We start from the raw sequence: 24244 nt of genomic DNA, 5'->3' as shown, positions 1-24244 counted from the left end.
GCTCATAGCCACTGATAGACCTATCCTCCATGAACTTATCTAATTCTTTTAGAACCCAGTTACAGCTTTCACAACAACCCATGTCCATGAGTACCACAGGTTGATGCTGTGTTGTCAGAAGTACTTCCTTAAATGTATTTTAAACCAGCTTCCAGTAGGAATCAGAACTCAGATGGACTTTCCTTTTAAGGTACAGAAACAGAACAGACCCCACTTACAGTCTCCTAACAAGCCCAGATCCTACAAATGATTAGAAATTTAATTTAAAAAAAATGAAGGTTGAGATTTATTCATATAGGCACAAAGCTCTGTTGTATGTCAGAATCACCATGTGAACATAACAAATCTTACTGGTTGCATGACTTTTCTTTTATAACCTGTCTCCCTCTCCCTTATTCCCACTTGTCTCACTATGTCTAAAACTTAGTTTGCAACACTTTGGGCAGGGACTGGGTCTTTGTCTGTGAAGCACCTGCTACCCTTGTAGGGCTGCATAAGTAAATAATGTCATCGAGCCGCAGGGTAGCAACGTGCCCAGTAATCCTGCAGCAGGGCCGCAAGGATGGACGGAGTGCCGCCCCTTAGCATGTGCTGCCCCAGATATGTGCTTCCTCTGCTGGTGCCTGGAGCCGGCCCTGTCCTGCAGAGAAAAAGCATCTGAACCAAGAATGAGGAAGAAGGAAAGAGCAGTGGGATTCACCAGTGACCCAATGTTTCCTCTGAAAAGAAGGTAATGACAGATATGATTTACATTGATGGTTTCAGTGAGTGAAGCATTGCCAGACCCGGTGCTTGACTTGTTGATGTCTCAAAATGGTGGTGCTTGACCTGTTAATGTCTGATCCCAGCTGTGATACAGACACTGCATGCCTTTCTTCAGTTAGCTACTTGCCATTTAATTTTTAAATTTCCTTTTCTTATCTGAGAATAAATTCACAAACAGCTTTAAAAATGAACAGCAAAGAAAAGAAAAAAGGCTCCTATCTGACATGACAGCCTCACATGCTTAAAGTATTTCCTCCTCATTTTGCTTTTTTACAATTCAAAATATCAGTCCTCACTTTGTCTCTGCTGAAGAATTGGGCAGGACCTTAGGAGGACCTGAAGCATGATGCTATGTGAAGCTGTCACTAGATTGGAATCTTTCTTCCGCCTCCTGCCTCCAAATTGAGAGTCTACCACAATTCCTCAGTTCTCCCCTCCCTGAGCCTTAAAAATCACCCAGGTTTGCCCATCCCTCATTGTGGGGAGGGAGAAATGAAGTTCAGGTTACAGCCTCACCTGCCATCACTGAACTGGTCTTTCAAAGAATTTACCTGCAAAAAGCAAGGGTGGGAAATACGCTAGTTCTCACACTCCCCCCACCCCAAATAAGCTGAATAAAATTTGAACCTATCATTGATACTTGAGAAACAGCAAAACCCCAAAGCTCCTGTTGTCTCTACTGCTCTCCTTGCTAAGCTTGTATATACCCAGAACCTGTTAAAATAATCTTAGGACTGACATAGTACTTTCCATCTGTGCAGCTCGAAGCATTTTACATAGATAGGTAAGCATTATCTCCCCCATTTTACAGCTGGGAAAACTGAGCCACAGAGCGGTGAAGTGGCCTGGCTAAGGACACATGCTGATTCAGTGACAGAGCTGGCAAAAGCAACAATGTCTTTAGTTTCCTAGTTCAGCACTCTCCCATAGCTGCATCCAGGTTGGAGCAGTTGTGATTTATGGTGACACTATGAAGCAGGTGTGGCTCAAGGAGAAGTGAGTTTGTTTTAGAATAATCTTAATGTGGAAGGAACGGGGGCTGGGATAGGAAGGCAGCAGGACAAGCAGAAAAAGGGTCTGACTTGAATCAATGTAGAGTTTAGATTCTACAAAGTTCAGCAGAAAATAGAACATATCCCCCTGAGTCCCCATGATGATTCCTGTCTTTGTGTTGTGTGCATCTGAAGGAGAATTTATCTAAGTAGAGGCACTCAGTCGTGCAGTCATAAAACGGTTCACATCTCTGGGCAGACGAAGGTGGGGGAGGGAAGGGTTCTTACCTGTGGGAGGCAGAGAATCAGGAGGAGCAGGAGCAGGGGCTATCTGTTTTGGAGGCTCTGGACAGTGGAAAGGAAAAGTATAGAGAGCAGAGGGGAGATTTCAGAGCAGAGACCGAAACGGGGAGCTTTGTGTGTACATGTTTTTAGCATTGCAAGAGAGAAGTAGGGACTATTTGGGGAAGTTTCTGAGGTGTGTAAGGGGAAGCAGCTGAAGAGGGGAAGTCTGTGCTATGGAGAAGGTTTTGAGGACTGAGGTAATGGGAAAGCCAGAGAAAGTGGATCCAGGAACCTCATGAATTGTGAAGAGCTGGATTTTTAACCTAGCCTACCTCCTCAGGCATTTCTGTGAAGCAAATATGACTGTAGTGCTCAGAGGGATGCTGGACAGTAGTGAAGTGGATCACACAGGGATGTGAAGAGTTGTATGCATAAGACAGTGGTTCTCAAACTTTTGTACTGGTGATCCCTTTCACACAGCAAGCCACTGAGTGCGACCCCTCCCCCATATAAATTAAAAACACTTTTTTATATATTTAACACCATTATAAATGCTGGAGGCAAAGCAGGGTTTAGGGTGGAGGCTGACAGCTCATGACCCTCCGTAATAACCCCGTGACCCCCTGAGGAGTCGAGACCCCCCCAGTTTGAGAACCCCTGGCATAAGAAGTTGCATTAAGAGGGGGATCCACAGACTCTCCCAGTGCTGTATCACTTTGAGCACTAGGTAAGTAAGCAATTGCATCAGCCTGTGTAACCTGAGGAGCAAATCGCCCGCTGAGGATGTGTAGGTAAAGGCTGATTGGTTTAGGGTGTGTCTGCAAAAGGGGTTTCTGTAGGTGATTTAGGGAAGTGAAGAGAGGGGAAAGGAAGTGAGCACTCTATTCTGTAGACGGTGTATTTGCTCTAGTGAAAGCCCAGAGCTGGGGCAGTTGGTTAATGATTGACATTCCCATTCCACTGGCTGGTGCCAGACCAGCACTCTGGTGTCAGCACAATTACAGCAGCTGCAAATAGGAGATGAGGAGTGGGAAGAGAGAGAGCGCATGCAAATGGATCCAAACAGGTAATCTCACAGTGGAATGTGAGCCGTTTTGAGCTGTGGCCAATCAAGCGAGATGATGAGTCATATGCAAGAAAAAGGCGCCACATTCAAGTCATCTCGTTGAAAAAGAAGCTCTTCTTGCAGATGAAGAGGGAAAAGGAAAAAAAATTCCATGAGAATAAAATAAACCTTTTCCAAGATGTGTTTGCAGAGGGTTTGGTGGGCTGAACTTTGGCTCATTGTGCTCTGGATACTCTGCCCGCTTAGAGCTCCATTTACAGGTGAGTGGAGTTTCCCTTTATCCTCCTGTTTTGTATACCAGTTGCATGGCAGCAATCGCTGGACGATTCAGTCCTAAATAGGGCTGACAACATACAACATAAAGAATAGGGAGTGGTAGTGGGAGAATGGACAGATGGACTGTCTTGTCAGACAATTCTAAATTGTTACTAATAATATTAGCAAGCGTTAGTAATAGAATGTTTTGGCAGGGTGGTGAGAGGAAATTTTTCCTTTTTACTGTATCTAATAATTTTATATATTCTCACTTATAATAAATATTTTTAAAAAAATTAAATTTCCCAGCAATTAGAGAAAAATGTCCTGATCACTTTAACTAATAGGATAGACTCAGAGAGTTCTGGGAGGGAAGAAGCATGCCCCTCTCCACAAACAATGCAACAGTCAATATCAAATTCCCTCCCAAACTAGGGTCTCCCAGATCCCCATATGCTTACTCACATGAGTTCTACCTGAGAAAGCCATGAGAAATTAGCGGTGAAGGTGATTAAAGACACTATCAGTTCATCTTGCCCCCAACTTTTTAACAAAACTCAAGACTAATGCACATTATTTATGTGATATATATATTTTACAGAAAAAGGAGGCAGTTCAGAAATGGCCAATAAAAATATTTACAGGAAAAGCTGGAAAAAACTTCAATATTTAGAGAGAATAAAAAGATTGGGGCAGACAGTTAAGAGTGGCCACAATAATGGTTTGGAGAATAATGAATACTACAGAAATCAAGTACTCCTCCTTTTTTTTCTCATTATACAAAAGGGGGACATTAAATAAAAGGGAAAAGCACCAAACTGAAAGCTGACAAAAGGATACACTTTTCCCCAGAATGCACAATAAGATTGTAGAACTCATTGCTACAGCATAATGAGGTCATGAGCTTGGCAGGATCCAACCAGAATTGGACAGTTAGCTTGATAATGAGAACATCCACAGTTATTTGCTTAGGATATATTTAAATGTGAAATGGATATAAGTTTTCCCACTTTAAGGCATTAGCTAACTTCCAACAGAAGTTACAAAGAAATGCTACTATAGAGAGGTTATTCTATAAATTCTCACCAGGGGGGTTCCGGCCCCTGCTACTCATCACAGTCAGAGATGGGATACTGGTCAAGGTGGGCCATTGATCTGTTCTGGTATAGCAATCCCTATCAGGAGCGGCACCAGGGTTTTTGGCGCCCTAGGTGCAGGGCCAGCTCGCCGGTCCTGTGGCTCCGGTGGACCTCCCGCAGGTGTGCCTGCAGACAGTCCGCGGTCCCGCAGCTCCGGTGGACCTGCCGCAGGCATGCCTGTGGATGCTCCACCGGAGCCGCGGGACCAGCCGACCCTCCGCAGACACTCCTGTGGGAGGTCCACCGGAGCAGTCTGCTGCCCTCCCAAATCCTGGTGCCCTAGGTGACCGCCTAGGTCACCTAAATGGAAGCGCCGGCCCTGATCCCTATGTTCCCAATGGAATTTAGATGTTACCAAAATGGATAGTCCCGTTCTGCATTTGCAACCCTACATAATAATCCAAACATTGCAGCCTTTGGTTTGTGCTTGAAAGCCAGAAAGTTAAACTGATTAGAACAGAAATGGACAGACTATTCTATTTTCGTGTCCAAGGTGAATGAAAGTCAAAAAGCAAACAGGAGCAAGTGTATTTGATTTCTTTTAAACTGTGGTCCATGTTGTTAATCTAAAGTGGTGTTAGAAATTTGGTCTTAAAAATCATTTTATTAACCAAGTATTCCTTCAGTGACTCAAGATCCTATACCAGTCCCTCATTCTTAGGATTACAGCAGCTACTAAACACATCACCTGAATGAGGACTAGGAGCAGTGATATTCACAGAGAGAGCAGAGTGCCTTCGCATTCACAGCAAAAATCAAAGTCCACTCTCCTCCTTGGTTAATGAGAGAGTGGGGGAGGTGCCAGAGGAAGAATCTGAGATCACCTGACAGATGGTCCCTGCAGTAAAAGAGAGAAATAGAAGAATAAATCCAGAGAGATACCACCACCCCGACCTGGGCCCTAAGATGCTTGTGAGCTGGCAGCTCGCTTCTCTGCACTATCCTGTCTTCATCTTTCCAGGCTCCAGTAATAAGTGACAGGAGATGCCCTTTTCTCCCATGTTCTACCTCCAGTTTTGGTGGCAAATTAAATGCAAGTCAGGTCTAAGTGCTCTTTTGGAAAACTCAGCTCACCCAAGTTGCTCCTTGGGTCTGTGACACCTTTGGGGTTTTGTTTTAGATGATATTAATCAACCAAGAGAGGAGAGGGAAGAAAGGTGGACAGTTGAGATACATGTCACAAGCCTCTTCTGATGATGTGAGTGGAGGAAGTATTGCTAACATGCCGGTTGGATCAGTCTCATCAATACCATGCATCTGATTAAGTGGGTTCTAGCCCATGAAAGCTTATGCCCAAATAAATTTGTTAGTCTCTAAGGTGCCACAAGGACTCCTTGTTGTTTTTATCTATGCCCTGGGTGTTTCAGCATGTAGTATTTTTTTGGCCATTCAGTTCCTCTCTTTATGCTTCCCTAACTGCTCTCTCTCCCCTTTCACCTATTTTTCCGGTAGTTGTGTACAATTGAGGAAAGCTGAGAGAAGGAGACAGCTCCAGGGAACAATTATTCTCCCTCAGCCCCCAGAGCAGCCACACACCAAGAATGGTTTAGGTCTCTTTAGGCGGCAGAAGTGTCACACTCCTGTTTGAACACACTAACCCAGCAGCTCTCATACTCCGCAGACAAAAGTGTATGTAGGGGGGAGCAGGGGGAGCAGCTGATCCCCATTGAGCACATTCCCAAAAGCGGCACGTTTTTAATTTATACACTCACTCCAGCTGCTCCGGGTCTTCCACGGCAAGACTTGGGTTTTTCTCTCTCTCTTTTCCTTCGCTGCTCCTCTGCCTTTTCTTAATGTGTTTGCTCCCCCTGCTGGTAGAACCTGGCTACACCACAGTAGAGCCTTGGTCTGGCACATGGTTCTGTGTTGTCTGTCTTGTTTCCAGCTGCTTCTAGAAGCATCATCTTTATTTAAACAATAATAAAAAAGTGGGGGGGCTTCACACCTCTAAAACCTGGAGGAAACAAATGAGTCAACATAAGTTTCTCAGCTGGGAGGGGAAGAGGCAGGCGCTGCTAGTGGGAGAGCAATGTCCCCGAGGAGAAAGGGACTGGATGGGATAAAGCGAGGACTAGGTGATAGACAAGTAGAAGGGAAACTGGGATCAGACCAATGGGGAGAGGGAGTGAAGAGAAAAGAGACTGGGTGATAAGCTTCTCCTTAGACAGTCAAAAACTCTCCCTAATCATCCCCTGCTCTTCCTTCTCCAGGAATTACTGTAGCTGATGCAGGCCAATGGTGTAATGACAAATTTGATGGAGGCTAATTCACATGCTAACAGGGTGACCGGACAGCAAGCGTGAAAAATTCGGACGGGAGGGGGGGGAAGGGGAAATAGATGCCTACAAAAGACAAAGCCCCAAATATCGGGACTGTCCCTGTAAAATCGGGACATCTGGTCACCCTACATGCTAAGGAATGGAAGGGGAGGTGTCTGTGAGTCGATGTCTGTAAGATCTGGCCCACAGTAGGAAAAGGTTTTAGACCCCTTAAATCTGGGACTACTACTATGATGCTAAAACAGAGCTCAACAAGTGCATGAGGCTGCTCTCGCTGGGCAAAGATCACTGCCTAAATCTGTGTTTTATTTTATCACTTCACATCCAGGGGGGGATTTCAGTGAAGAATTTTCATTTTGTATCCTCTGGGCTTATAGCTGGCTAAATAAGGGCTACTTGGTGAACTTCCTCTCAGTTCTGCGATACCTGCTGCCATCTTGCGGCTGTGTGAAGTCATTGCAACTTGCTGTTTTGTGACTGATTCTCCAGACCGAAAAGAGGCAGAGGAGTGGGACATTTCCGCAGGCTGTTCACAGGACCTATTTCTCCATGTATTTCTTGGGCAAAACAAGGATCATATATAGAATTTCCTTTTCTAGGCTGCCTATAATCAGCTTTCAACTTAGTCTGAAAAACCCCATGCTGTGTTAATTATTACTGACAAGGACAGTGTGTAACACTTGTAGTGTGTCTCTCGCACAGAAGACCTAGGAAGCTGTTAGCATCTGAGCTCCATATCACATCCACAGTGTGGTCTGGGGACTATGTAAAATACACACACGTACAATGTGGTGTCCCAGGGCTGTCACAGAGATTTCCTCCGTGGACATTGCAGTCTCTTGTTTAATGTGATCCTTGATGTGGCTCTGTTTCCAGGTGCCAGTGAAGCAGTGAGATGTGAGAGAGTTCCTGCAGCAGCCTTAGGTGAAGATGTGACCCTGAAATGTAACTTTATACCCTCTTTCGATGTTTTACAAGTCACCTGGCAGAAGTTGGAAGGCTCTTCATTCAAAAACATAGCTACCTACAGCAAGGCACATGGAACTAAATCCATAGGGCCTTTCAATAAGAGAGTTTCTTTCAATGATACAAGTCTGAAAGCATCATCCATCACTTTTCGTGGTGTGATATTGGAGGTTGAAACCTGTTATAAGTGCATCTTCAACGCATTTCCACATGGCTCCTTCAGCAGAGAAACTTGCCTCATTGTACATTGTGAGTTTTAAACCCTTTTTCTCTAATGATGCAGCATCCTCTAGTGGATTGGATCCAGAATGTCCCTGTAATTTTCTATTGGACCAATTTCTGTTGGTGAAAGAGACAAGCTTTGGAGCTCCACAGGGCTCATCTTCAGGTGTGGGAGTATCACAGCTAAATAGAAGGTTGAACAGATTGTTTAGCATAAGTAGTTAGCACCTATTCTAAGTCTAAGGGAGCATTCAAGGTGCAGTATCCCATTAACATCCTTGTAGTCACAGTGGGTTACAGATTATATTAATTAAGGCCATACTTAAGTCACAGGATGCTTGTCAAATAATTGCAACTGAGTTTCAGATAAGACATGAAAAATCACAGAATAGTAATACTGCACCCATATTATTTACAGTAATTTAGAAAAGCTAACAGCAGGAGCTGTGCTGTGCCCTGCACAGACAGCAGAGGCTCCTACTGTCATAATTATGGTAAAAGCATAATATCGGGATCTGCAATTTCCACAATATCAGCAATTAAGTAGGGCCTTAGAAATAAGCCATAAACGCTTTATTAAGACCGTGGTTTTCAGTATCTAGCAAAATTATGTTAAACTATCTATTCAACCTTGTCTTGATGGGTTCTCCGAGGTGCAGCCTTAGACTGTGAAATCGCTGTCTCCCTTAACTCTCTCCAGCCTGGGCTGTATCTCACAATGCCTTGCTAGTGACAAGCAGCAAGCCCCTCCAGGTGCTGTTATCACTCAGCACTATCACATGAGGAGCCCCAAAGCCAGCTAGATTGCATGAATGCTCCCAGAGCCACTCATAACTCACACACAAAGAAAGGCACCAGCCAAATCCCCCCAGCTCCCAGCACTGTACCTCAGGAATATACCATTTTGAACTGCTCAAGATGGGAAGTGCAAATGTATTAATTGGTTCAACACTTCATCAATGGAAAGTAGATATACACCAGCCTTTGCAAACCTGAGTAGATTACCAAACAGTTTATACATACTCACTGGTAAAGATAAACAGGAAAACAAATTTTTTGACCATAAAGAGTTTAAGTGATTATAAATGATAGGCAAAAAGTCAGAATTAGTTACCAATATAAATTAAAACGCTAGCACTCAGCCTAAACTGTCAACCCTATTAGACTGGACATCATCTACCTCAGGTTCTCAAACTGTGGTCCGTTGATCACCAGTGGTCACGAGCTCCATTCAAGTGTTCTGTAGATAGTTCCCCCTAAGGTGCACATCTGGGCAGCCGCACACAAGAAAATGAAGGGCCACCCACCTAATTAGTAAAGCCATGCAGGTGGGGGAGAGAGAAAGAGACCCCCCTCTGCATGCCAGTTCCAGCTTGGGGGCTGCCATAGCAGGGGACAGAGGGCACATCCATCGCATTTGAAAGGTAAGACTACTGATATTAAAATATGTGTTGTTTGCTATTATTTGTAGAACAAAAAAGTTTATTATTAAGTTTTTTTTATATAGCACTTTTATCCAAAGTGCTTTACAATGGCTATCTAATGGTACAAACAACATTTTGAAAGATCATCAACAATTTTCAAGTGGTTTGCAAAAAAAAAAAAAAAAGCTTGAGAACCACTGATCTAGCTTGAGCAGTTTTTCTCACCCCACAGGATATTGCAGTTTATAGTACACCGCTTTCATCCTTGAAACCTGGGGCAGTCTTCTCTGTTGGAGTCTTAACTAAGGCCATGGCTACACTCACACTTTACAGCGCTGCAACTTTCGCGCTCAGGGGTGTGAAAAACACCCCCCCGAGCGCTGCAAGTTACAGCGCTGTAAAGCGTCAGTGTAATCAGGGCGGCACACTACACCCATAAGGCACTCCCAGCGCTGCACACTACACCCATAAGGGATGTGGTTTACATGCAGCGCTGGGAGAGCTCTCTCCCAGCACTGCCGCTCCGACTACACTCATACTTCAAAGCGCTGACGGGGCAGCGCTTTGAAATTCCAAATGTAGCCATACTCTAAGCCTTCTCAATGTCCTTGTTGCTTTCAGCATAGGTGAGGGCAGGAGAAAGGACAAGTGTGTTCCCCTGTGTTCTGTTTTATACCTCAGTCCCATGTGCTTGTAGAACAGAAGTCCAGGCATGTCTGGTGGGCATTGCTGAGTCTGCAGGCAAGGTTGAGCAATTCCCCTGGTGCGGCCTCATGTAGATGAGTCATTGAATTGTAGCTCCCTTGCTGGACAATGGCTGTTGATGGGTTGTTTCACACCCTGCCCGAGAATTGATTACTTTCCTTGCTGTTGCCTCTGGGGAGCCAATATCTGGCTGATTCCCCCCATTTATAGCATGTTTTAGTGACAACCATACAACACAATTCTCATAACTTCATATGGATTAATGATATACATATATGGATAGAAAAATTACTTTCAGTAGATCATAAAGTTTCCCCCGATACCTCACAAGGCCTGATTTATATGCAAGATCACAATTATATACAGATGAGAAATATGGAGATTACCAAATGCTTCCCCAAGAAATAGTATGTCACACTTGTATTTAGCTGTGACACTGAGTACTTTTCCCAGACCTGAACAAGAGCTCTGTGTGAGCTCAAAAGTTTGTCTCTCTCATCAACAGAAATTGGCCCAATAAAAGATATTTACCCACCTTGTCTCTATTATCATGGGACTGACATGACTACAACAATACTGCATAGTATAAATTTCATCATTTTGAATTCATTAACATAAAGTTGAGTATACAAACTCTTCCACAAGAACTATTTCTAAACATGGAAATGGTCTTTGTGGTACCTATAACTAGTTGGTAGAGGTTTAGTTAGGGGGGAGTTGTACTTGTTCTGTGTTAAAAGAATGTTATTAAGTCAAGCACTCAAAAGTTAGAAAATTCCATGTTTAAGATCATCAAACAACCTTAATTCTACCCTCTTTTTCTCCTTTATGCACTGAACTGAAGGAGGCCAGGGTAGTCTAGGAACAGTATGTGATCATGTAATTAAAAGCTGTTTCATGTATAATGCCAAGAGGATACTAATACAGTTATATAACTTTCTTACAATGTAGTCTTTTAGTGTATTTTACTGTTTAATAAAGGACAAGGTTAAAACAAATTATCTTGGGTTTACCTTTAACAAGTACCTATTACGTATCATCAATAAGGTTGGATCAATGAGCCTTTGCTGTTGCACCGGACTGCTACCACCACAGCACTAACTTCATTAATTGGCAGCAGGAGAAGGCTGGTGTTCCAGAGGGGGAATGGACCATTGGTACTATGTGCTAGGTCCAAAGGGTGGAAACTGGCCCTGCCCAGGTTTCTTTCTTCCCTCTCCCCAGGAGACAGGCACTTTTCTTCCATGCTGGGGCAGCAAGTCTGGGAGAGATGAGATTCTGGCCATGTTTGAGGGGGTCTGTCCAGTCCCGATGTTCAAAGACACTTCTGGCTATAGCTGTTCTCACAGCCATTTCTAGCTTGGTGCTACTTTGGTAGTGGTATGAGCCTGGTGTTCAGTGTTCATGTATTTGATTATTAATTTGGCAAGCAAGAGAAAGGGAATGGTGATATTTAACCATTGAGAACTCAGCTAAACCTGAATGGAATTTCATGGGACAAAGAAAAGACACTCTCCAACCTGAGGACTTCTCCCCTGCTGGATTTCAAAGGGTTGCTGCAAACCAGGAAGGTTTTAGAGCATCTAAAAACATTTCATTCTTTTATAAAGAACAAAATTACACAACCTAAATATAGGGATTGCTAGCAGTTAACCTGCTAATACAAAAGTCTGTGAATGTATAAATACACAGACACAGGATCAGCAGAGACATGAGATGAAACAGTGTAAGATGTTCTAACATACAGCAATATTCAGCTGTTAGATCGGTAGAAGAAGCCAGTCCAAATCTGAGTCAGTTTGTCCCCTAACATCCCCCTCCTCCTTGTGTAACACAAGGTTCTCAAAGATGATGTTCGTTTCAGCCATTGTAGAGTCAAAGCTTAGCTATGCTCATGGTTATATAGCAGAACAAGCCCCTCCCCCAAGCCTTGTGATCAAATCCACAGGAGGTCTTAGGTGAAGGAAAGCTTTACAAGGTTTCTCTTGTGATGTTTCCTCAGCAGTTTTCAGCTGAGGAGGTGCTATTGCCACATATTCCTATAGAACAAGTTAGTTCTTCCTCAAGTATTGCTGATGCCCTAAAACCATGTGGATACTATGGGTTCTGCTGGGTCCATGGGCTATCAGAGTAGAGGCCCTGTGAATGTACCAGGTATACCACTGATCTGCTTTATGGAGCTGAATTGACAGGACTTTTCCTTCTGGCCATGGTTCTTGTATGCAACTCCCAAAGAGGGCTCCCATGATATGGAGAATTTCCACTTAAAAGTTAATACAGCAATTTCTGAGTAGATTTTCTCCTAGACTGATGTAAAAGAATGTGTCTCCAGGCCTACTCTTGACTTGTTCCTTCCCCATGTGTGGATCCTCAATTCAATGAAGGGATCTCCTTGGATTTAGGGACAGGAAGATGGTGCCTCATAAGTGTTTATCAGCACATTTTTTCCATCAGAAGAACAGGACACACGAATGTGCAGGGAGTTTCCTGTGGAGCTGTGAAGAAGGAACCACCTGGCCCAGTTTTCTTTAATTTCCAACCCTATGCCTTCTGCGTAAACCTCCTAGAAAACAGTTAAAATATAATAATAAAACATTAAAATCTATTATTATGAAGGAACATATTGAACATATCAGGAATAGTCTAGTTTTCTCCATTAAAAACTTTGAACATGTCTTAGCTTTTTGGTCACTGTGTAAGGAATATTGTAATTTCCGTTGCACTCTACTTTTTCTCCTAGCAATTTCTCCAGTAAGAACTGAACTCCATTCAAACACTAGCACCCCAGGGGTCCTGACTGCAGTCTGCTCAGCTACAGCAAAACCTGCCCCAGAAATCACATGGAAGCCTGAGGGCATCCTGATTGGCCAGCCTCAGATACATGGAGTTAAGAATGCAAATGGCACAGTAACCGTGACAAGCACATGCATCGTCTCTGTGAGGCTCCTGAGATCGAAGAACTTCCAGGCTTTGACTTGTGTAATAAATCACCCTATGGGAAGGAAAGAGGAGATAATTGACCCACTAGAAGAATATGAAGGTAGGTTAGATCTTGGTGTTGGTATATTATTGTCTAGGGAGCGGAGAAAAGCTGTACCAAACAAAAGAATAGTTGTCCAAAGAAGGTTGGTTCTCTTCCAGTGAATGAAAAGAAAATCTTAATGTATAATCACAGTAAATAAAGTTTGTGGTTAAATCTTGCCTGGCCATAGATTTGCCCTGTGGACGCTGCTTTTCTTCAGTGGCTTCATATGAGGACTTCTCTTCACTGCAACAGTGGGCTCAAGTTAGTGCACTTGAGTTACTAGACGCAGCTCCACCTAGTGCTTTGATAAGCACAGTGATTTGATTAGTTGCTATTGTTACCCATGCTAAAATCAGGCCTTCCCTTGCTATGTAGACATACGCTTAGATATTCAGAAGACCAAGCTTTTCCTGGTATTTCAATCCTAGAGCTGTTTCTGGAGCTTTAGATTAAAGGATGTCCTGTACTGAGGATTTCTTTGGATTTCTTCTCACAAATTACCTTATTTCTTATAGAAAAGATCACCAAAGTGGCCATTTTTTAGAAATGAACTTTTTTTTACAAAAAGTATTGTAAACATCAAAATCTTTCATTTGTTATCAGTTTCAACATAATTGATTTTTTGAATATTCATTTTCATTATTTTTCATTTATTGACAACTTCTAAAAAAATTAATAATGGTTTTGATAAAATTAAAAGTATATATTGAAAACCCACATTGTTGAATCTTTGATGTAAGAGGCTGCATTCTAAGCTCTGAAATGAGAAACCTTTGAAATTTTTAATCTTGCAACCTGTTTTTTTCTGTTTTTCAAGTAGGTCTAACAGGCAATAGCAGTATAAATGAGTTTTCATGGGACTCTCTCTTGACTAATAGTAATTTTTAATAATGAATTGCTACTTAGCACTTTCAAAGCATTTCACAGCTAACTAATCCTCAAAATACATCTGTGAAATATGTATTACCAGAATTAGCTGAATAATGCAAAAACATTATTCATACCTATTTTAAGAATGAACAAAGATCTGTATTTGTATGGCACAAGGTTACTCACTATTCTTTATTGGCTATTCATCAATCCTTATTCTTCTGTTCACAAAATCTTCCATCCAATCAGAGAGCAGAAACAGAACTGTGTAACCCAGATGACCAATCACATTTCAGAAGAGCTGATAATGGAAGTCAATGGCTCACATATACCCCATCTCTTCAAATAAACTCTGGTACACTGTTCTGTGAATAAGGAAGACATGACCAGAGATCAGCAATGGTTTGTGAACAATTCAGAAACAGAAGAAAAGTTTTATGATCAGATTATTTATTCATCATGAATAATTGACCTGCTCTAATGAATATCCCCATTTTATAGTTAAAAAAACACATACCAAGAGAGGTTAACCAACATGTCCAGTTTCTACACTTAGTTTAGAACTGAGTTTAGAACTCACTGAATCCTGGTTCCCAGTATCTAGACAGGAAACATAAGAAAGGCTTTGACATCCATTTAGGTTCTGTATGACATTTGGTGTTTGCTAATTTGCATTTCAGCATCTGATGAGGAGAGTGAAATATATATCTGGCAAGTGCTTTTCATAATTTCTTTTACTCTGAATGCCATAAGTGTCACCATCATCATCAAGAAAATCACAGGGAAATGATAATTCAACTTACTTATTTCTAGTAAATTATTTTACAGAACTCTATTATATTCCTCTTTCCTGCTCCATAGCTTAACACCATGTTACAGTGTAAAGCTTCCACATAAAATTTATACTTAACAAACTTCAGTGCACACACAGAGACACATCCTTTCCTTTCTGATTTTCTTTCAGAGATGATATTCTCAATCTATAATGCAGCCTAAAAAGAAGCATGTGTCACTTGAATTTCTTCAGATCTTGAAAAAAACCCTTGACGTCTGTCCCAGATTTTTAAAAGTATTTACATGTTATTACACTCAATATTGCAAAGCCTAACTGATTGAGGAGCTTTAGGCACTTCGGAGCCAATATCCCATTAACAGTCAATGAGTTTAGGCTTCTAGGTGCCTTTTAAATGAGACTTAGGCCAGGTCTACACAACAGACCTATACCCACACCCTGTGAGTGATCTAATTATAAAGACCTAACTCCCTACATAGACAGTGCTATGTCAGTTTTGGGGGCTGGCAGGAAATCTGTAGTAGGTATCCAAAGTGTTGACAAGTTTTGAGACCTGCATATACAATATCCCTTTCCCTGGATTCCTGTAAGGGCTTTCTATTGATCTTTGGGATATGCTGTGAGGGACATCTATTTTCTAGGATTTTTGCATAGGTGGGGGAATTATTATATTTCTGGATGAACATTCAGAACTCCATGGAATGCAATCATGACTCCATGTGCAGCAGACTGATTACTGTATAAATCTTACACGTGGCAAGCTGGGAATATAAATCTTGTCCTTCATCTTTAAAAACACCTCTACCTAGTAATGTGCTGCCCTAATGTTAACAAGGGTCTGCTTCCAAAATGTTCGTCTCAGTTAGTGATGCATTAAATATTCCCCAGGTAAAATACTCTCCACCTCCGTCCCTCTGTATCAGTTCCACACACTTTCCCTTGCTGGTGGGGATGGGGAGATAGGTTTCAAAGTTCTTCCAGTTCCAGGCTGAGCATGAGCAAGTGGGTACCAGTGGGGAGAATGGTGGGCTGCAATGGCTTCAGAATTGCTATTGACACTTCCTCTCTGACCACCCAGTTTCACCACACAACAATGGAGGCACCCTGCACCATTGCTACTTCCTGAGTGAGCAACATTCAGCTCAGTACCAGCCTCAGAGGTGTCTGAACATTTTTAACAAGCGGACCCGGCCTTAGTCCTTTCAGACAGAGCAGGTTTTGTTTTCACCGCTCTCAAAAATTTACTGCTCCCCGGTCTCTCATTGCAGAAGAGGAGTCCAGCTGCTTCTTCCATTTCAGCCTCATCATTGGCTCACATTGATTTCTGTGTCATATCTAGCTACACAGGAAAAGAAACTTACTTATTAAAAAATGAAACTGAGATTCCCCCTTACAGGGCCCGAAGGCCAGATCTGTTACAAGGGGACTTATGCAAGCCCATTCCAGTTCATCATAGCACTTGAAATGAAAGGAGAACTCTCCTATCTAGCAGAACAACATAAATGTTAATCAGCTCAGGACCTTTCTTTTGCAGTCTGTCTCCCCTCCCATGGTCTTAGCCCATTATAGTCACTGTTGCTTGTCTCCTCTTATCTAAATAGACATTGAATTCTTTTAGTGCAGGGACCATATTTCTGTAAAATTTCTAGCACACTGTTGGGCACTGTATAAATATTCAATATTTACATCACAGACCAATGAGTAGCAGTACACCCTGCACTCGTGCAGAGAAAAAGAATTTGAACCAAGATGGAGGAGACAGACACCAGCACCAGTCAACACCTGAGAGCCACCAGAGTGTTTCCTATCAAAATGAGGTAACAGAAAATCGTATACAGGCAGTTCACATTCATGTCTTATATGAGGCAAACAACCTAGCAATGTCCAATGCTAGGGAGTTGAGGTCTGCCACACAGTGCTTAATTTGTGCCAGAGCTTGCCAGGGCTGAGCACCGGCACCTCTAGGCTCAGCAGTTCACAGCCCCAGTACCTCTGGGGTTGCTACATCAGTTATGAAAGTGAAAAAATTGCTTGAGCCCCAGCACCTCTTCCATTACAAATTAAGCACTGCTGACACAGCTACAATACAGACATTGGATATCCCCTTTAAAAGAGACACTTAAACATTACATTGACTCTCTTTTGCAGGCTAATTGACTTCCTTATCTGTCCAGATAGACACTAAAGACTTTGAAAGAGACAAGACAAAACAAAAATAAAGTACTGCTCCTTTATGAAATATAAAGATAGCCTCAGAGTGTTTAGAAACATGTTCCACGTGCTCTTCACTTTAGAGCAGGGACAGCAACCTTTCAGAAGTGGTGTGCTGAGTCTTCATTTATTCACTTTAATTTAAGGTTTTGCGTGGCGGTCATACATTTTAATGTTTTTTAGAAGGTCTCTCTTTATAAGTCTATGTATTATAAAGCTAAACTATTGTTGTATAGTAAAATGAACAAGGTTTTCAAAATGTTTAAGAAGCTTAATTTGAAAATAAATTAAAATGTTCATCTTACACTGCCGGCCTGCTCAGCCTACTGCTGGTCTGGGGTTCCATTCACCTAGGCTGGCAGCGGCCTGTGTGGGGCTGTCAGGCAGAACCCCAGACTGGCAGCAGGCTGAGGGGGGCCTGCAGCTGGGACCCCAGCTGGCAAGAGTCCAGCAGCCAGAATCCCAGACTGGCAACAGGCTGAGCAGGACCGGCAGCTGGGACCCCAGACCAGCAGGCAGCAGCATGCCATTAAAAATTGGCTTGCAGGCCGTCTTTGGTACGTGTGCCATAGGTTGCCGACCCCTGCTTTAGAGACTCTCAAGCCTTCACTTCCCATCTTTTGTGCAGGACTCTGGCAAGATATTTGGAGGATCTGAATATTGGTGCTCTAAGAAGCTCTAACCTGATGTTCAGCTCTCTCTCCTATTCCTCTGTGCTTCCTTAAGAATCAGCCCTCTCCAGCTCAGTTGAGAGGAAGGAGAATCAAAGCTCATGCTGACACCTAAGGTGACATCAGCATTCAGGCCCCTCAAAGAACTCGCTGAGCACCTCCAGCAACAATATGGAAGAGGGAAGGCAGGATAGTGATGAGATTTCAGTGTGAAAATGAACAGGAAAGGAAGCCTTTCTTTTAAAGACAATGAAAGTTCACGCTAGGTTGGGATTGGCAAACTTTGGCATGTGACTCGCCAGGGTGCTTACCCTGGCGGGCCAGGCCAGGCTGGTTTGTTTATCCACAGGTTTGGCCCATCATGGCTCCCACTGGCCACAGTTTGCCGCTCCAAGCCAATGGGGGATGCAGGAAGGGCGGCCAGCACATCCCTCGGCCCGCGCCGCTTCCTGCAGCCCCCGTTGGCCTGGAGCGGCGAAATGAGGACGGGGGAGCCACGATCAGCCAAACCTGCAGACACCGCAGGTAAACAAACCAGCCCAGCCTGCCAGGAGGCTTACCCTGGTGAGCTGTATGCCAAAGGTGGTCAATCCATGGACCAGGTCAAAAAGGGATGGTACAGCACAAAACCATAAAGTGCTTCTGGTTTGGCTTTGCTCTTCCCTTTTATCCAGTGCTTAATTTGCAATGAAAGAGGTGCCAGAGCTCAAGCAAATTTATTTCATAACTGATGTGGCAAACCCACCGGTGCCGAGGCTCTGAAGTCACAAGCCATGAGGTGCCAGGATTCAGCCCTGGCACAAATGAAGCACTGCTTTTATCACCTTTGTAGTCCCAGAACCTGCCTTAATAACCATTTACCGTGTACATAGTGCTTCTCACCCATAGCTCTCCAAGTGTTATATATAGGTGAGTAAACATTGCCTCCATTTTACACTTGGGACTACTGAGGCAGAGGGATGTTAAATGCCTTGCTCAGAGTCAGCTGACAAGGTGTTGGCCTTGCTGGCAGTAGAATCCTGATCTGCTGACTCCTAGTGCAGTGGCTATCTAGTACATGGGCTGCTGGAAATTCTGTTCCTGCAACCCCAGAATCATGGGTCTGTCTCAATTTACTTCAAAAGAAGAATAATTGAGGGGGTTTTTTTCAGGAAAATGTGTGCAAGGAAGGGGCAGAGGTGGAGGGAGAGAGAATGGCAGAGACAGAATGAAGCCCCATTCTCAGTTACTCTGCTTCTGTATTTGTGTCAGAAATAGTGGGAGAAGTGGCTTCAAGTCACTTTTTCATTTCCTACATTTTGGGAAACATGGAGTCTATCCTGGAAGTCAGTGACTAGATGTAGTACGGTGAGCTCTGATTATCGTTCATCCCACCCTAGCCTGCCCTCTCAGGGAAACCTGCTGGGAGTATTCTCAGGGTGCTCTCTGTACACTGCCAAAGGGACACATTATTACCCCTCTTTGGAAGTATGAAAAACTGAGGTAGAGTGCATTGAATTGACTTGCTCATGGTCTCAGAGTGAGTCAGTGGCAGTGCTGCTGATAGAGGCCCAGTCTCACAACTCCTAGTTCATTGGCCCATGTTGCTCCTATGTTGAGTAAGAGGAGGGAGGTTATATCACCTCTGTATTTAGCACTGGTGCGACCCCTGCTGGAATAGTATGTCCAGTTCTAGGTCCCCACAGCTGAAGAAGGATGTTGAAAAATTATTGAGGATTCAGAGAAGAGCCACAAAAATGATTAAAGGATTGGAAAACATGGGCTACAGTGATAAATTTGAGAAATTCAATCTATTTAGTTTAACAAAGAGAAAGGTAAAGGATGACTTGATCACAATCCAAGTCCCTACATGGGGACCAAATATTTGATAATGGACTTTTCAGTCTAGCAGAGAAAGTTGTAACAAGTTCCAATTGCTGAAAGTTGAAGCTAGACAAATTCTGGCTGGAAATAACGTGCATTTTTAATAGAGAGGATAAATAACCAATGGAACAATTTACCAAGAGATATGATGGAAACTCCTTCACTGACAATTTTCTGATCAAGATGAAATGTTTTTCTAAAAGATATGATCTAGGAATTACTTTGGAGGAATTCTATGGCCTGTGTTCTACAGGAGGTGAGATTAGCTGATCACAGTGGTTCCTTCTCACCTTGGAATCTATGAATCAGTAGCCAGGAAATCAGTTGTTTGAGAAGTAGTGATTCCTGAAAGAATTTTCTGACACTTGAAGTAAGTTGCTTTCCAATATTTTACTTTAAAAATGGACTGAGCTGGGGAAAGGAACCAGGAGTAGAGGAAAGTGATGGATTGAGTCAGTGCAGAGTTTAGATTCTTCAAAAAGCAGCATCAACAGATGCTTTCCCCCAAAACTGTCTGTTCTGCCCTTTTGGTCACATGGATGTGAAGGAGAATAATCTCATTAGTGGCATCCAGTCATGCAGTTATAAAACTCTCGTCTTTTAAGCACCACCAGTCTACTGATTTGTTCGTTAATCTGACTTGTTTATACCCATTGCCTTTTTAATATGTTAGTTCTAACTTCTGGTACTGGCTTCTAGGAGTTTTATTCAGTTGATCCTTATGCTAGTGTTTTCCCCTATTGCTTTTCCCTCCCTGATAATTTAAACCTTTACCTTGAGTACCACATAACTGTATTACTTGCTCTTACAGTGGCAAACCCCTGGAAGTTTTCAGCGCAAGAGAACCCCATTTTCAAAATCAAAGGAGAGTCAAAGAAAAACACTGGTACCCAGAGCAATGTTTCCAGAAGAAAAAGAAGAGAATGAGGAAGGCAATCTGAATCATTCATTTGTGGAAGGGATTGAAGAGATTGATGACTCAGTTTTTAAAAATTAGAGAGAAGGTAAACTTTCACTGCTGCAAATGAAAAAAAGCAGAGAAACCAACATCACTAACTCAGCATTCAAACCAGTCCCAAAGAAGAATTTTTTCAAAGCATTTTGCAGTAGCTTGGAGAGAGGAGCGATTTATAACATGACTTTGACACAAAAAGAGCTTAAAAAGGTGGGAGGGGAAAGAGATGGTGGCTTAATTTCCCCCTCCCCTCCATTTATGGTATGTAAAAGGTATGTGTCTCTTTCAGAGAGTCCATTTGACGTGAGACTTTGAGACAGAAAATGTGCAGGTGAACAAAACAAGGTCACATGCCTTTACTTCTCACCAACCACCCCCTTCCCCACCCAAGGAATAGCTGCAGCTAGAGCTGTGTGAATAATGGATTTCTCGGTTTGCTAGCAATTCCAAAAAATTGAAAAAACAATTATTTGAGCTGAACTGACAATTTTTCAGCAAAGCTAAGTTATGTTTCATTTTTGGTTCTAACGAAATATTTTGGCTGAGCACTTCAACATTTAATTTTTTAAATCACATTTAAAGTAAATTTTGAAACAAGAAGTTTTTTCAAATGGAGACATCAGAATATTTCAGTTTTCAGAAACCATTTTTTAACTTTTTTTCTCCAGTGAAAACAATTCAACAAAATTGATGCAAATTCACCAAAACTTTTGGTGTCACTGAATCTTTATTTTTGACAAAAAAAAGAAAAAAAAAAGTTTCAGTTGAAAAGTTTAACCCATCTCTAGCTGTGATGCTCGTCTCATGGAAATTTACATTTAAAATTAATTATCTCCTCTTTTACACTCTTTAATCTTCAGTTTACTTGGTTCCTGCTACCTCAGGCAGAATGAAAAATTTAATGTGGTTTCATTATTGCTATATTGACGTCATTTAAAAAAAAAATCCTGTCTCAATGAGTTCAGACACAACTGGAACACCTCTCCCAGCCTGTCCTCTTTATTTCCCAAAGTAGAGAAGCTGTGGCCAGATTAAGAGAAAAGAAAAAGAGATAGCCCTTGTTAGATGAGTGGAGAGGAATGCAGAGAAGATTTCATTTGGAGCAAATAGCGGGAGTTCTAGATAGATTGGACTAACATTGGATAGAAAAGCAGAGATACCATTTTAGTACTTATTATGTCAGATGAATACAATGTAGAGAAATTGTAAAATGCAGTTTTTTAATTCTCCCCAAATCCTTGTAAATTTTGTCCTCTGCTTTAATTTCAGTGATGTTTCTTTGTACATGTTTACAGGGCTACTTAGATAACAGCATCCATTTTACTACCAGAGAATAAAAAATTTGCTCTTACAGAGTTTGAAGTGATAGTGTTCTTTCATTTTGGATCACATTGAGTGTCTTGCTTAGATTAGTCAATATCAATAATGTTTTACTAACACCAGAGTTCATATGGTTTAACTGTGAAGATCTTACTCATCTTTCCAATTCTACAATCTAAGCATTTTTTGTCTTAAGAAGCAATTTAAAATAACTTCACACGCAATAGGGCTTTAGCAGCATCCCATAAAAATTGGTCTGATGTTTCATTTCACCAGTATTGTTATTCAGTAGAAAGTCTTTCTTCCTAAGAATCCAGAATGGTTTGTTGTCACAACAACTGCTGAATAAGCAAATCATTTATGCACTGAGAGATTTAATCTATGGTGTTCTGTAGGTATTACAGCTGGATACCAACATCTATCAGGGCGAGATTTAAGGGAGAAACACTAGTTAACGTAGCTGTCTCTCTAAAGGCATCAAGGAATAATCCAGCCTAGAATATGAAGTGCTTGGCTGAGAAAAAGGGAACCCATTGCTAGTAGTATTGTTTTCTCTCTAGACATCAAGTAGCCCCTAATCCATAATATCGTATGCATCTGTATATCTTAGGTACTTATATGGCCCTGTCACAGGGTGGCTGGCCCCTTCAAAGAAAGGGAGTCCAGCCTTCTTAATGAACAAGCAGGGGCTCCCAGCTGGGGGCCTGGTGAGAGGCTGGGTTCACTTGACTTTGAAACTAAGGAGGGACTTTTAGAAAGAGGAGGGAGATGTGACAGCAATGCAGCTCAGAGTAGGATGGAAAGGGAAGTTGGAGAAGGGCTTCTATGCAGCATTGCTGTGCAAAACCTTTCTGGGAAAAGACGGCCTGGGCAGAGACAGGAACTCAAACTAGTTGTGAGCCCCAAGAAATGGCGGGGTAAAGAACATTGATGATTACCTAAAATCCCTTCAGAAAAGAAGGTGGGCCCAGGCAGGGCAGTTATCTGAACTTTAAATGACCATAATTATCCCAGAAGGGGAGGATATTAATTTGGGCAGACTGGGAAGTGAGAGGGAGGGACTGAGATGTGCACTCAGGAAAAGATGATCAAAGGCCTGAAGATCATGGTGCAGTGGAATGGGCTTGATAAAATAAATAAATACCCAACCACAGAATTGGTTGAATGGTGAAAGCAGTCTATGAAGTAATTATTAAGAAATGAGCAAAGGGCATAACCCCAGATGGGGGCAGTGGGTCCATACCCGGGCCAAAAGAGGGTGTGCCTTGGCCCCTGATAGGACCCCATTACAGTTGTAACTGTTCAGCTCACAATTTTCAGTGTATGTATCCTCCCTATGAGGTAGGGAAGTGCTGTTATCCTCATTGTACTGATGGGGAACTGAGACACAGAGGCCCTTGACTGAGGTCACACAGGAAGTCTGTGGAGGGGTGGGTTATTGAACCCATGTGTCTAAAGTCCCAAGCTAGCATCCTAAGCTTTGGGATTTCCTCATTCTCCTTGTCAAAGGATATTCTTTAGCAGATTCTGTCTAGTGGCATTAAACTTTCCAACTATACATGAAAACACAAAATAGGTGCAGAAAACAAATATTTCTTTCTGCAAAGGGAAATGCGCCCTTATTTGGGGGAAACACGTTCAGTATTATGTGGGTGCTGAGTTCACCCCTCTGGAATTATGTACCTTCCCTCCTTATCTTGTGGTTCCTTTTACAATTTACCGTTAATAATTTGTGCACTAAAATTTGGTATTGCTATTGTTCTGTCAGTAGGAAAAGGAAGTATCAATTTCTCTGATCCAACTGTGTTTCAGTTCCCTGTGCCTTTAACCAGAGAGATGTCTCTTGTAACCATGTCAGAGCAACACTCTTGCTTGGCAAATAAGAAATTATTTTGTCTGTTCATATGATTGTTAACACCACTCACATTCTGCCATTTTGAGCAGAGACATCATGTAAAAGTATTCACTCAACGTATCCATGGCAAAGTATTCATTCATTCATCATTTAAAAGTAACCGATTCAAGGTGTACATGGGGAAAAAATAGGAAAAAAGAAAAGAGAAAAATCTGCTTCATTCTTAAGTATGGAACAGTCTGATTATATATTTCACTATCTAGATTGGTCTTATTTGGAACAGTGTCAAGTTTATATAGAAAAAACAAGGACAATTTCACAAATGCCACCAATATAATATTTAACCAGAAATGGAATATAATCAGTATAAAAATAAACTGGAGATAAACTATCTGTACTTAAAAAGCAAAATCATATCTTCTCAGAGGCTGAGAGAATTCTGTTGCTGAACATGCTCCATACCCAGTAAGAACACACTCCAAATCACTCTTCAGGAAGGCAGAGATAATGTAAGAAATGTATGGTAGTGTCTGTCTTAAAAAGAAAATGTGCAAAAGCACTTACTAGCTGAAGGGAAAACATC

The 24244-nt window shown here is 42.2% G+C and overlaps 1 protein-coding gene across 2 annotated transcripts; it reads left to right on the top strand.

Moving 5' to 3' along the window:
- The first annotated feature begins 3254 nt into the window (after positions 1 to 3254).
- LOC115646520 (OX-2 membrane glycoprotein-like) lies at positions 3255 to 21154 on the top strand. Of its 2 annotated transcripts, XR_003999050.1 has the most exons (5): positions 3255 to 3368; positions 7658 to 7996; positions 12839 to 13138; positions 16480 to 16603; positions 20343 to 21154. XR_003999050.1 is itself a non-coding variant. In XM_030552445.1 (4 exons), exons 1-4 carry the CDS (start codon positions 3287 to 3289, stop codon positions 20456 to 20458), a joined length of 837 nt encoding a protein of 278 aa, XP_030408305.1. In that variant the 5' UTR covers positions 3255 to 3286; the 3' UTR covers positions 20459 to 21154. The 2 variants fall into 2 exon arrangements, 1 of the variants encoding a protein (XP_030408305.1); XM_030552445.1 differs by lacking the exon at positions 16480 to 16603.
- Positions 21155 to 24244: the final 3090 nt, after the last annotated feature.

The sequence above is a fragment of the Gopherus evgoodei genome, chromosome 1 (assembly GCF_007399415.2).
Source record: "Gopherus evgoodei ecotype Sinaloan lineage chromosome 1, rGopEvg1_v1.p, whole genome shotgun sequence".
Classification (NCBI taxonomy): Eukaryota; Metazoa; Chordata; order Testudines; family Testudinidae; genus Gopherus; species Gopherus evgoodei.
Note: the sequence above shows the minus strand (reverse complement) of the source record. Positions and strands in the feature narration are given on the sequence as shown.